Source organism: Botryllus schlosseri, chromosome 7 (assembly GCF_051294905.1).
Source record: "Botryllus schlosseri isolate E-star chromosome 7, Bs_hap1, whole genome shotgun sequence".
In the NCBI taxonomy this organism is placed as follows: Eukaryota; Metazoa; Chordata; class Ascidiacea; order Stolidobranchia; family Styelidae; genus Botryllus; species Botryllus schlosseri.
In genome coordinates, this window is record NC_137242.1 from 3,067,439 (window position 1) to 3,082,307 (window position 14,869).

Genomic DNA, 14,869 nt, shown 5'->3' on the forward strand with positions numbered 1-14,869 from the left:
AACTACGCGTCTGCTGGTACGCTCCAATGATTACATACATAGCATTTTTGGGTGATGAAGTATCAGTTATGTACTGACATTCCAACCAAACATTGCGACTCGTTCTATCGAGTAAACAACCACTTCTTACAGTCTGCGAATTTCGACCGCGTAGATCACCGCATAGGGTGCAGCATTTTATGTATCAAATGTGTTGTTTGACAAAAGATCTGAACGCGATTACTGATACCGAAATTGAAATGCTGTCGTCTGCAATTTCACAACGGGAATCAAGAGCACCTAATGACAGAATTTACAATTCATAAATATTTCACGCACGACCATAGCTTTTTGAGAATGAATCCTAGCAACATACGCAAGGAGCGCACTGTAGATCAATCCTCATTAAAACGGGAAATTACAAAATCTCTCGACTCTCAGTATGTCTCACTATTAATATTCCTGATGGGAACACTCTACATATAAGAAGCGTCAGGTGCTTACTATTCAACGCAAGACGTTCAGGTAAAGGTATGCACATTGCACAACCGACCGGAAAAGCAATATACGATAATCACCGACGCGTGACCCGTGACGACATAAAAGTAAGGCTGATATGCTGCCGGAACCAGTGTCGCCAACTGGCTCGTTGAGTGTTAAATTTCTCAAATTTGACATTTTTCAGGATTACGTTCGGCACTATTTAGATTTTAGACACTATCACAATGAGAGCTTGTTTTTAGCACGTTTTAGAGCAGTAGGAAGAGCTTCTACGGAAGTGAGGTTATTCAGAACAAGTAAGTATCAGGTTCTGAGTTCATCCGCGGGCCGATACTGCGAAGTCTGTACTAGGGATGCTCAGTGCTCAACCACCTTATGCCGAGAATAAAAAAACAAATGTCCCCCAGACACCCGCGCGCAAATTCTAGTAGCATAATCTAGTCGTAATTGAACTGCTAGAACTTTTTCTTTATATAGAGATTTATATTTGTGTAATGACAGTAGTTTGACACTATCTCGGCCAATTTGTGACTATTTTGCGAAGGATTAGGCTCTCAGAGACTGTCAGTAGTTGGCAACCTGGTTGGAATACGGTACTATGTTTACTCAAGATCAAGATCATACGTACCGGTGACGAACTGTTGTTTTGTCGAGGGATTTGCTGTTTGGACAAAGACATTGCAGATCCCCCGTATCCGAACAGATCTGGAAATGTCGACGAGTTCGAATACTCGATATTTTCGACTGGCTCGCTGCTAGAGCGAGTATGCTCAACGGCAGAGTGGCCCATACGTCCGTCTCCGTTTTTCATGCCTTTGAACACTTTCTCAAACTCCTCCGACTCTCGGGATAAGATTTCGTCTCCCCGTTTCTGTACGGGGCTTGAACTTTCGGATTCTAACGAGGAAGAATCGGAACGGTTATTCGAAGGGGCAGACGCCTGATACGGCCAGATAATCCCTCCACGTCTGCGTGTCGGGGCCACTCGTACGCGAAGGCCATCCGGTACCGGATGCTCCAAAGGCCCTAACCCGTCTGTTTTCTCAACGACATTAGGCTCACTTAATGCAGTTCCCAATGAGATATATCCACTGTCTTTTTCAGCCTTTCTTGTGTCCGGATCTAGCGTCACGGCTCCCTCCGGATTCGGGTCGCTTTTGGATTTTTTCTTCAACCGCTCTTTGGCCTGTGACCTTTTCAACTCGTCTTGTTGTTCTTCGCGAATCAACTCTTCGATGTTAAGAGTATCGCTGAAGGAAGACGGTTGCTCGCTTAGCTGACTCGAACCCCCAAGAGAATGTCCGGACGAACCGATATCATGCTTGTGGTGCATAACACTATTCAGGGAGTTTTCAGTTGATTTATGAGGCACTTTGCTGCGTTTTCGCTCGGCACTGGGATCACTGGTTGAGCGGGATGATCCGCTATCTTCGTTTCTAGGATTCTGCCTCATTTGATGACCGATACGGGTCACTGGTTTTCCCGCGTAATGCTCAAAATTGAGGCAATCCTTCGAATCGCCGTGCTGCCAGTCGTCAGTCACGACGCCTTCATCGATTTCCAGAGGTTCAGGACTTTTCGACTTTGAAATTCCAGTTCCTTTCTTTGGCCTTTTACGGGTAGCTGGAGATGACGGCTCTGGATATTCGTTCAACGTCTCTAGCTTGCTTTGAGAGCTTGAAATCGAACCAGGGGACGTAAGGACTGTGATTGGATCAGTCTGTGTCTGCTCTTGAGTGTTTAGTGGCTGCGGCATTTTGATATTTTTCACTGCTTCCGTGAGATGGTGCAGTTTTTGGAGATTAGTCGTGCCCTCTTGCCATGGCGGTGATATGTCGTTGACGGACGCAGCTTTTCCTTGCGACTTAATGGTATGTTCGGTTCTGCTATTTCTTTCCTTGTTTGAAAGAGATCTTCTCGTGACCACACGGCCGGACTCTGGGTTGGACGCGACGCTGTCGAAACTAGTAGATCTCGAATGCTTGTCTCTGTAGTCGCCCGAATAGTCACAATCCTTCAAAGTTTCAGAACTACTCAGGTGAGGCGAGGTTGTTTTGCTGGACGACGAACATTTGCTAGATCCCTTTCGGGAAGCGGCGTTCAAAGGCGACGCTGTCCCTGAGCTGTTTTCATTTCTGTGGCGATTCGGCTCTTCGGCAAATGACTGTAATTGGTCGATCGTATCCTGTATTGCACACGATGCGGCGGAACCGCCATCTACTTTTGCTTCGGGCGACTCTGAACGACCTGACGTTGTGCTAGTGTGAGCGAGCAGGCGGAGCGTGTCCTCGTCTCGAGGCCAGAAGTCCTCGCCGACTTTACGAGCCGCGATTTTCGGCATCGATTGGATTATTTCGTACTGGTTGGATTCTTTCGCTGAACTGACTGCATCATCACATTTTTCGTTTGAGTTTCGATACACGCCAACGGAACCTATTCGATTTTTTCCGGAAGTTTGCCCATCCACTTTAGCCAAGTCAGGTGTACTTATAGATATGTCTGTGCTTCGCGAAGGGCTAAATTCCTCACGATTTTGGCCGACTTCACCCTTGTTAATGATCAACTGATTCTGGGCTCTTCTATTCCGTCTGCCAATACCAGAAGAGGCAGGTTGATCACCGGGTTTATCTTTCGGTGATACCACAAGAGCGGTTTCGTCGCTATGCCCACGATTGTTACCTCTCGGGGCGGTTTTGACATCACAAACCCGGGGTGAATTTACGCTTGAAAATTCTTCGGGCTGTTTATAATTTGCAGGCAAACTCATGCCATATTCATCGTCCAAAGATGGCGGTACTAACATTCTAGTGGCCGGTTTTCTTGACCTGCGCGTACGCCGGCCTGCCCTGCTTTCATTATCCGAGTTATCGGGGGTTTCTACGCTCGCAGTCTTCAAACGAGAAATCATTTGAGGTTGAGGCGAGGTAACAGGGGGACTGTGTATGTCATCGTCCGAGTCTGAACTTGAGCTTGATTCGTATCGATTCATATCGGTACTAATTTTTCTGTTTCTTCGGTTGTACGGATTAGAGCGAGTATCATGACTTAATATGCGGTTCACTTCGCGCCTGTATGTCGGGCTTTCAATGACTGGTTGTATGTAGTTTGGATACGGCGAAAACTTTCTACTAGAGCTGATAGGGGTTTTAGCCGCTTGCTTCTGCGTGAAAGTACTCTGATTTGTGTTAGATTCTGAAGTTTCATTGGCGTGTGCGGCCGCACGCCTCCTGCGTCTTGCTGCCCTAGTGCGATCGCCTTTTTGATCTGAGCTGTCTACAGTATCTGCCTCTGCGCGATCTTGTGTCGAAGGCAAGTCCTCTCGCAGTGCAGATAAGCGCGACGGGAGTTGAGTTTTTTTGGCTGTGACTGTGGCGAGAGATGACGTCGTTGTTACGGTACGGTGATTGCGATCGATAGGCTTCGCGCTCGAAGCAGTAGGCCTGTTCAAGTTGACGTTTCCCGATCCTTCAATGGTTAAGTTGTTATCGCGATGCTTGTCGTCTCGGCGCGAATCCTCTAATTCATTACTGTTCACGGGTGAGCGGTGAAAGCTGGCAGGCTTCTCAGACGCCTCGCTTTTTAGGGATGGAATTTCATGTATGTTCCTTCTTCTCGGAAGGTCACACGATCGCTGCGAAGCGTTATCGATCCGCACAGTGTCGGTAACGTTTTCAAACTGCATCTTCACGACCATGGTTCGTGAAGTCGCATCGAGCCCCTCGTAGTTTTTACGCGGTGATCGATTGACTTCGTTCCGAGTGGTCGTAGCAGCAGTACCGAACGCGTTTCTCTCGAATTTGCTGCCGGAATTCGCGTGGAAGCGGTTCGACGAAGTGCGCTGTTCTCCGGAATAATTGCCTCGCGCGGATGTGCTCATTATGCGGATGATATTTCCAAGTATCGACGAATTAAAGTGGGGCGGGCGATGAGATTCATTTAAGAGTTAGTCTGGTATCTTGTTTTAGGTAATTTAACGCAATGCTGTACATCGAAATTGTTGAATAGTACGATTGAAAATCTTAGAAAATAGCGCTATTATCCTGTATCAATAATACCATTATACATGGTTCTTGTTAGTGTTAAAGCAGCAAAATCATGTGGGATGTTATGCAGATGTAAAGTTTTCGAAATTGCATAATATAGTACTGCACCTAAAATCTTGAGCATCTCTGTGAAATCTCCCCATAACCTAAAACCTAAAATGTGTATATAGGCTACGATTGTTGATTTTGAATTCTCTACTAGTTGCTGACGATTACCGCTGACGAGTGTCAGCCGAAAATATTCGGGTTCATTTCAATATGAATATACTATTCAATTGTATATTGAAGTTCTGTACCTCCAAGAAGATGTTAATGAGAATGTACGATGTAGGCTACGTGCAAAGCTATAGTAAATAGAATATTAGTATACCATGAGGATAGTAAGTTCACTTTTTGTTAGCCTCGAGGGAATGATGAAAAATTTTATGAAATACGAGATATCGTTTATTTTCGCCCTAATATGTTTATATGAATATACGACGTAAAACATCGCTAAAGGAAATATCATATACCATAGGAAGAGGAATAGTAGCTTCACTTGATGAAATGATAAAAGATAATGAAATGCTGCAACAGTGAAGTTTGGTATACTTTTCTTTCAATATGTGCAGTGTTCTATGATCAGTTCATCTTCATTCTTCATACATGTATGTAAAAGGTAGATACGGTCCGCCGCAAGAGAGCGGTATTCAACTATCCACTCCACAATCACAAGATAATGATGGCCGAACGGGGGCATGCACGCATGTCCCGTAAGTGAAGCACAGTCTCGTGTAATCCATTCCTAATGTCATCGCACACTGTTTGAACTGTAACCTTGTCCTCGTCACCTGTAACGCCTCATCTTCTTACCATAGTTGAGATACTTTGCCTGTCACTGATGAACTTGTGATATGAGTTTCTAATAATAAGTCGAGACTACTACGATACCACTCATCTCGACACTGAGTATGGACATTGGACATCTTGGAACGTGTTATGTTCAAAATGAAACCACATCTATTTATAACCCGTGGAATATTCGAGGTAAGACCTCACAGTTTTCCAGCTGTGAACGCCGATGGACTACTTTTCAACTGAGGACGAGAAATTGCCGTCCTCGAAAGATTAATGAACATTAGGCTGGTGGTCGTAGTGAATAGAAATGAAGGGATGATCCATTTAGGCACCGACGTTACTCAATTCGGAATTTAGTTACAAATTTATGATATCGATATCTGCGATCAGTGCCGTGCATGGAGTGTAACTATAGCTTCTCAACGGAGTGCAATTTGAAGATATACTCTCTAACTTCGTGATGCAAGTGGTATATAATGCAGTGTGGTCACGATTATGTTATAGGCTTATTAAAAAGGACGCGAATCTATTCGAAATGCACTGTTTGTTAAAATTCAGAATTATAGCATAGCAAAAGTTGAGAAAAGTTGACAGTTGTTGAACAACCGGTAGAAGTTGGAATAGGCAAAACAAATCTATTCAAGAAATTACTAAGGTTGGTTATGGGCAGTGCTCTACCGTAGTACAGGCATACCAAATGCATTTCACAATAAGATGAAAACTTAAATAGGGAAGATCTCATGGAATGCCACGCATTATATGAAAGTAAAACATATGATGAGCTTAGAAACCTTTTGATTCCGAATACGGTTCTATATTATACTGTCCGTGTGAAAATCATGACTCGATCTTTTGTAACAATAAATGCGAACTGAACTGCATAACCTTGCGAGCAATTCGTGCAAATACATATCATTGCTGCTATCAAAATTTCACTGGGCTCATTAAGATATTGTGGCATTGATCGTGTAATCTTATGACATCAGCGGTAGTGTCGGCGAAACAATCGCAACAATTTAGTAATGCATTTGCTCGCAAATTGCAAACGCAACATTCATTCGCACGAATCAGCTAATGCGCATTCACGCACTAAGATTGTGACCCGATCCCTTTTACTGCACGAAAGAATAGCCGCGAATTATTTTACTTTTACGAAAGTAAACAGATCTTTTCATCATATTTCAAATCGTTGAAAGTGGTGCAGCTGTTACTGCTTATACCAGCTATTATAACATCCTTATATGTACAAAACAGGGCTTTATTACTTACTGTAAACCTTATATATACACAGATGGGTTAAGTAAAATTATAATTAGTTTTTCCCCTTACGCCGTTATGGTGTGAGTTACCGTAAACACGCGCGTTTTCGCGTGAGTAGATATGGAATGATTACAGTTTAACTTGAACTCGAACTTCGTTTTTAATTAGGCTACCACACTTTATTCAACCGCGTTGAATCGGGCATGTTGACCGGGTTGTTCATCCCCTTGTTTTGTGTCAGGTAAGGTCGCTGAAGTGGAAAATAACTGGTCTCACACAAGGCCACGACGTGAACTGCGCGCAAAACTCCTTAATCGAACGTTTCCACGAATTTGTGCGCGAAAGTATTCTAGATAAGGTCACGGGTGTTTGATTTGCTCGATCGGGCGGCTTAATCCATCACCGACGGCCACTATATTGAATAGATAACGTTCTATATCATGTTACATAAACGGGTTGATTTTTGTACAGTCGTATGGTGTTATATGAGCTCGCGGACACAATTATCTTTCGCGGTAATACGAATTGACGGGGTTTGGAAATCGCCACAATATTAGTCACAAGAGCGAACAAAAATCCGCGATTCCTCAAACGCGGAATTCATAAGTCATTTAGGTCATAATGTAGTAAAATCATAAATCAACCAATCACGAGTAGTAGACGTGTTGGCTCGCATGTATACCGCTCTAGCTACTTCATGATTACCTTATCTGACGATAATGAAATCTGTCCGCGGTATAGGATTGAAAGTTAAAATCAAGTTAATACTAATCCTTTGCAAATATGCTTCACTCGAAAATGTATCAATCAGAACATACTATTTCTGTCTGACTGCTTCTCGACTGTAATATGTCTACTTACGCGTTAAAGAGACGTCTCATCACTGATTAAAATATACCACCTACATAAACATAATTCATCAACCATATCTCACAATGATCGGTGTAACTAATGCTATATTCCTGCGCGACAAAAGTTTATACAACGCCTATGCGATTTCGTGAATGCCACGCGAAACGTACAGCTCGTCATAATACTGAGGTACCATATCGTATTGATAGTACAATAATGACGATTGTTTGCAATGTTCACGCTATGGCATGCCAATATATATCGCGTCCTTCCGAACTTACAACTGTTTGCTTAGCGTATTCCACAGCAAGCTCGCGTCTGACACGATTACTCAGCTACACGATGATGCTAATTTTTGCTGGATTACAAGTTATACCATTGATAAAGCCCGAGGGTAGTTGACAATGCGAGAGAGGAATCTACCTGTTTCAGTCGAGCGTTCAAGTCTTGGTTGATCTTCAACGCGTCACAAAGCAGGAATGTGACAGGCGACTATATTTACAAGAAAAAAGATCTCGTTAGCAGACAAAACGACAGCGAAATCCGCGAAAGCGATTGTTCTGCCTTGTTACCGAGAACCTGTTTACTCGCAGCATCATCTAGCGGATAATAATTGATCGACATGAATGATCACTGATAGTGATATCAATGATACCATAGTGTCCTATATGGTGTCGACACAAGCAAATCTCACGGCTCAGTAAAATTGTATCACGTCACAATTTCCATTTGGCTACAGGCAATTTGACGGTCATTTTTGACCGGCTGACCGAGCATTAAATTTGGTAAAACGGGTATCAATCGAAAGCTGACTCTGCACTGATGACGAAAATATAAATTTTATCCCGCTCGCGGCCCTGGAACTCCCACAATCAGCCTCGAATTTTTCATTGTTATGGAGGTTGGCATTGGGACGCAACAATGCTTTCTGGCTCTTTTTTTTCTTGAGCTTCTCTCTCGTTTCGCCAGACAGCATTGTTGCGTCATGAGCTACTCTCTCGTTTCGCCAGACAGCATTGTTGCGTCCCAATGCCAATGTGACCAGAAAGATTACGCCAGTGGTTCTCAACCTTTTTCGGGTGAACCCGTCAAAAATATCTATTCATCCAAGACATGTTAGAATCTGCAGCTTTCGCGTAAAAAATTAGTTTTGTGGTATCTATTTGTGGTGTATTGTTGATCTGCTTTGTTTCAGGCCTGAAATCATTGCATGAAATGACAAAGAGAGGGAACACGGAGTTAAAAATCATAATGATCACGAAAAATGGAATTTATTGGGTTGCTAATTATAGGTGAATATCAATCGTATATATTTTAGTGCATTTCATAGATCCCAATATTAATATAATATTTCAAACACTGATTTATTTCTTCACAAGAACCCTTTTTCGATATTAATTCTTGAACTCTAATTTCTTTTTCACTTTTTTGCCCCGGTGATTTGGATTTGAGAAGAAAAAAAAACGGTTTTAATGATTTTTGCCGGATTTGGACTGAACACGGAATTGGATTTAGACTCGGATTTTGAAAAAATTATTTTTACCGATTTGGAATCGAATCTGGCAACTGCAGATAGCATGAACTTTGATCATGAACTTTGACCGTTGACCCTAATTTCGTGACAATTGTTATTTACCAGCGACATCAGCATCGGACCCGGATCTGACAACTACAGACTGCACGTTTCCGGATACTCCGGGAATGCAACCTACGATGGCTTGTCATATCACAACAATTTCCAATTCTCAACGAAAGACGCATATCACGACAGTTTGACTTTGAATTTCGCTTCTCACCGCGAACGAGCCTGGTGGTATAACGACTGCGGCCGCAGCAATCTGAATGGAAACTTCAACATAACAGACTGGCGACACAAGCCGACGGGCATTTGGTGGGATTATGGTCACTGGAACTTCCTGCGATTCTCGGAGATGAAGTTTCGAAAATGGATGTGGTATTTTGAATTGGACTCGGGTATCATAGTCCCGATATGTTCAATATTCAGTTGCAAGCTGCCGCAGGCAGCACAGCGGAAAATTTTTAGACAAATACCTATATGCTGTCAAAAATTGGCACCTCCTGGGACGTATCAATATGAATCAAGCTCTCCACGCCTTCCGCATAGATCAATTTGCAGCTTTTGACAGTCCATGCGAACGAATTACGACCGTTTTCACAACTACTTACATACTTGAGTAGTGGTTCTCCACCGCCGGTCCCGGTCTGGGTACCGGTACCGGCCCGCCAGATATCTTAGAATTTAAAATAAATCAATTCCAATATGCAAGACGTTGGATGCTTTTTCATTGATTAGGGGAATAAGCATCAAATTTTGAACCTATTTAGAAGTGTGTGGCCTGTTTTTTTGCATGACGCCGCTATTGAGAGGTCGTATCACAACTCCTTCGTCAAAGCATCTCGATGGTGCAGGCGAAAATGAATGCCCCCCTTCTCTCATAGGCCTTCGTCACAATGGTATACATGTGTTATAAGAAACTTAATAAGTTTCCTACAACTCGTTTCGGACAATGTATACGTAAAAGCTAGGAGACTTTTAGACAAACTTCAATGAAGCACGCATTGGCAGTAGCCTATAACATCAAGTACCAAAAAGTCACCATTAAATGAAGTTTCCAACATTTCGTTCAAGTTGTCGTGATTAAATCTAGGTGTGAATTTCAGTTTTTGAAGGTCCGTGGGATTGGTGTCGAAGTTTTACCGGTCCGCGAGTTTAAAAAGGGTGTTAACTAATGGGCTAGCATTCTACATTGCGTGTCTTGAGCGGATGTACATAATAAACCCGCTTATTATGAATAAAACAGTCATATCTCATGGAAAGACAACACCTCATCGTTACATGGATAATTCTATTATTCAATGTCGAATGAGTTGACATAATAATGACAATTTATTACCTTTTCATCACGCGACGGTCTTATGTTTTCAACCGTTACGCGTCTAATAGGAGTAATTTCGATTTGTTATGTTTTAGCTTATGCGAGTAGTAAATGCGATCAAAGTTTGCGTCATAATTTGGGAATATCCGACCTTGAAAGGAACATATATTTATGTAAAACATCGACCGCGTTGCAACTGATGAAGATCACACGTTTCAGCAATGGTTATAGTAGTTTCACGTCCCGATAGAATAGACCTTACGCTTTCTTTTCCATCCAATGCAAATCCCACAAACAACTTGCTAGCAATAATGTTTATAACAGAAATTAGAAGTGTTCTAACTGTGACAATATTTGCAATATATGTGCCGGAATGAAGAAGGAGATTTTGAGGAGTCAAATATTGAGTTTCAAACAGATTTTAGCATCATTAATGTATATTACAGAACACCATTCGAAGCGTTTCATGAGGTATAAAGACATGAATCGTGCAATGTGGGTAGTAGATGTATTTCATTTACACAAGACACACGATAGAAGCACTGGCGTAGCCAGGGAGGGGCGAAAGGGGCGATCGCCCCTCCCAAATGTTTGGAAAATGTCCAAAAAAATCAATAAATATTACAGTATTTTTGGGCAGATGAATGTAACCGAAAAATTTTCTTCGCGCTTCGCGCAATTTCTTGTTCATACCTGTCTTGATTTTATTATCAGCATAGCAATTTACAACGTAGATACGTTGTAAATTGCTATGTTATCAGTATCCCGAAAAATAAATTTTTCCGCATATATCCATAGTTGGACTTAGCTGCATTCGAAATTATAAGAATACAACAGTACCAGTAGATGCACCATCTATAGAGTATAGAATAGCTCGAGGTCGTTGAGTTGATTGAGTCTAGGGGTTTCAGTTCAGTATGGGGGTTGGGGAATGTTAGTTCCGGTGATTTTCGTTCCGGGACACACGATGACATATAGAGTAGGCTACACGCGATTCATCAAAGTGCGTTCCCAATTGATTGGCGGCCATATAACCGACGCATGTATTCGTTAGCCTTCGATATAGATTTTCGGGTGTCTAAATGGCTGGCGCCTGATGATCCTGTCTCTGCAATCAGACCTCCCTTTAAAAAGGGCTGATTCGAAATCGCACGAGTCTGATCAAATGAGTTTTTTTCCTAATTTGATATGGTATGTATCAGCGATTCCAATCTTTAAAGTAGCGTCAATCTTTACCAGAGGTTACTAAATAACCGTGCTTCAACAAAGTAATTACCAAGAATGGACACCACTTGCTCATATACACTCACCAATATTATTGATCAAATTCTTTCATGTATTCAAAAATATTTACGCTCGGCGCGACTATAGGCTCAAAATTCACACTGATCGTTCATCACCAGTGTCAGCGATCTGGGCTCGTCCGTGAAACGATCGCCTAATACAAACTATAGTTGGCAACTGGAAGCTTCCATAGGGTGTGTGTGTGTGTGTGTGTCTAAGAATCATATGTGTACAATTGTAGTGATGAAAATGGGCAATGGAAAGGTGTACGGTTCTGCGAGGTGTTCCCACGGTGGAGATCCCTTAAACTAATCAAAAATTTGCCCCTCCCCCAACAATTTTTTTTTTCTGGCTACGTGGGTACGACCCTGCGCGTGAGCGATCTTTTTGAATGGTGACAGCATTCTCCGCAAGTCCTGAAGTAACAGGAATAAATGACAAGTGTCCCGCCTGGTATCCACCATCTAGATTCTAGAAGTTCTTAAATAGCTTGCCGTGTGGTATTATAGATAACTAACCTACGGATAGATATACAACACCCGTCGTCACGCTTGCTTGCTCGGAGCAAAATACTGGTCAACAATCTGAACGCAACGTAATTGCCAATCCCATAGCTGACGACCCGAGCCCTCAAATTGAATAAAGTTGATGTTATCTGAAAGCTACTGTCGCACTGATTCCGAAAATATACATTAAAATCAGATCAGGACGATGGAACCGCTTCGAAATACACCGCAAAGTCTGAAAATCGGCATTGTTCTGAACAATCGCAACCACGCAAGGGGCATCGTTATGGCCACTGTGGTGCGTCGCTGCGATTGTTTAGAACAGTGGTTCCCAACCTTTTTCGAGTCATCGCCCCCCTTTCAAGCTCAACGCTGATCATCGCCCCCCAGATTTTGTGAACCGAAAAAATCGGTATACAATCTGTAATCATCGGCGGGTTGACTAAAAAAAAAAAAGGTCAACTTACCAGCTCGATGTCCAATTTTACACTTTTGCAACTAAATTTCCGTGGGTTGACTAAAAAAAAAAGGTCATTTCCCCGACTTCACTCCTATATAGCCGTTTTAACGCATCATTGCCCCCCTATCGCCCCCTTCGCTATTTTCGCCCCCTATCGCCCCCATTCGTCATTTTCGCCCCCCTAGGCCGCCAAATCGCCCCCTGGGGGCCGATATCGCCCACGTTGGGAACCAGTGGTTTAGAACAATGCCGATTTTCAGACTTTGAAGGCTATTTCGGGATGGTTCCATTGCCTTGATGAGACTGTAAAGTACATTTTCAGAATCAGTGCGACAGTAGCTTTCAAATAAGATTAAATTTATTTAATTTGAGCGTTCGGGTCGTCAGCTGTGGGATTGGCAATTACGTTGCGTTCAGATTGTTGAGCAGTATTTTCCTCCGAGCAAGCAAGCGTGACGACGGGTGTTGTATATCTATCCGTAGGTTAGTTATCTATAGTGGTACGAACATATAGTTCAATATGTCATATTAAGTGCCCCTGAATGTTCGACGACACCACATATATCAGCTCTACCGGTAAATCCGATAATTAAAAACTTATTTGCAATATGCAAGTAACAATACAAGGAACCAATTTCATTCATTATCCATGGAAAGCGCGAAAGTGTCGATGCCCAAGATTTCCACGATCATTATATTATCACATCACTTTATGTCTGTGAGTGGAATATATGTATAACGATCGCCCCCGATGCCGTGTTAATCATCCAATAGGGCTCAAGACCATATCGTTGTTACCTATTTTTTACTTATCTTTGAGGGGGGTATTCATTTACGTCAGATAATTTTTCGCCCCTCCCAAATATTTTTTCTGGCTACGCCCTTGGATAGAAGTCGATATACACGACGAGATACAATTCCATCTAGTAAACAGAACGGAAGATGTCAAAACGACCAAGCGCGGACGTTCAATCAAATATAGGCTATACCAATGGTTCCCAACGTGGGCGATTTTGAGAAACGAGGAGGCAAAATAACCAAAGGGGGCCATCGTGGGGCGAAATGTTATAACGTCCAGTGAGATGTATTTAATTAACACGGCCAAAAAATGCACGTGAAGACGGCCTGTTCTGCATATGATGCGAAAGTTGACAAAAGAAGTGTCAACACAACGGAAAGTATAAGCGGAAACAGGTTTTCTGAGCACCAACTCGGGAATTAAATTACCTTTTTTTCACCATCGATCAGAGTGAAGTGAATAAATTTCCCGTTCATATGTCCTCTTTTCGGACCCGTAAATATCTGGGGCTTGATAAGAGAGCGATCGGTCGAAAAAGGTTGCGAACAACCGGGTTACACCAAATCCCATTGGTATTAGCGAAACTGAGCGTTCGCTAGCTCTTGATATGCCGAATGTCTTTCTTTTGCCCCTGCCTCGCTCTTTCCGTGCTCCTTTAATATATTCGTCCTTCATCGGCTCTTTCATCGGACACCGACCGACATTGCGAAGCGTGCTACAGTCGAGACTAGAATCGTTCACTCACGTGCTGATGATGGGGGATTGGATCGCTGATTGGCTATGTTTGTATATGTATACGCTTCCACCGCGAGCAAAAGGAATGCACACTGTGAGCATTTCGTTATTTTCGTTGGGGGAATGTCATTCTATTTAATTTGTCTTAGGTATCACCTCGTCGCACCTTTCCTATTTAATATTATTTCTTTGTCAGTTGACGAATGAACTCACCCAGCCAGTGTATCTTTCACATCTACCTCTAGTGTCAAATCCCCCACGTCGCTATTCTTTCGGCGACAAATAAACCCCAGAAAGGGCCTGACGAAAGAACACACTCAGAAGGAATGAAAAGAGAAAGAAAGTCCCTCAGAATAGAGATTAACATCGAATATATATGTCGATTTTCAATTAAATAAAAGGGCAAAAGAAAACAGGAAACAAAAGAAGATCAAGATAATTAGTTTTGGGCCCTTGTTAAGCGCCTCCAGCGTGGGCGGTCGTGTGCGTCTTCCAGCGATAGCCCGCGTTGCTCTAGCTCGGTAACATCGAAAAAGACTGACATCGGGCACTAGGTTGAGACGGATACCAGTTTAACAGACCGCAACTGGTCGTTCGACATCTGTTCATTACATCGCATTGTACATCGTGTGTGTCTTGATCGGATGAAAAACATAATCTGATGATTATATTGACGATTTTTTTATGCTAGTGCCCCCGACGGGAGAGATAGCGTA

General features: G+C 42.7%; 1 protein-coding gene across 4 annotated transcripts in view; it reads right to left on the minus strand.

Annotated features, from left to right (window-relative positions):
* The window catches only part of LOC145443797 (uncharacterized), a 91,527-nt gene that overhangs the window by 68,809 nt on the left and 7,849 nt on the right, over positions 1 to 14,869 (minus strand). For 2 of the 4 annotated variants that reach the window (XM_080321755.1, XM_080321757.1), the window contains exon 1: positions 1,109 to 7,907. In XM_080321755.1, coding sequence (XP_080177881.1) covers positions 1,109 to 4,357 — 3,249 coding nt within the window. In that variant the 5' untranslated portion in view covers positions 4,358 to 7,907. Of the gene's footprint in view, positions 1 to 1,108; positions 7,908 to 14,869 lie in introns of those variants that run through there. The other 2 variants (XM_080321756.1, XM_080321758.1) reach the window with 2 other exon arrangements.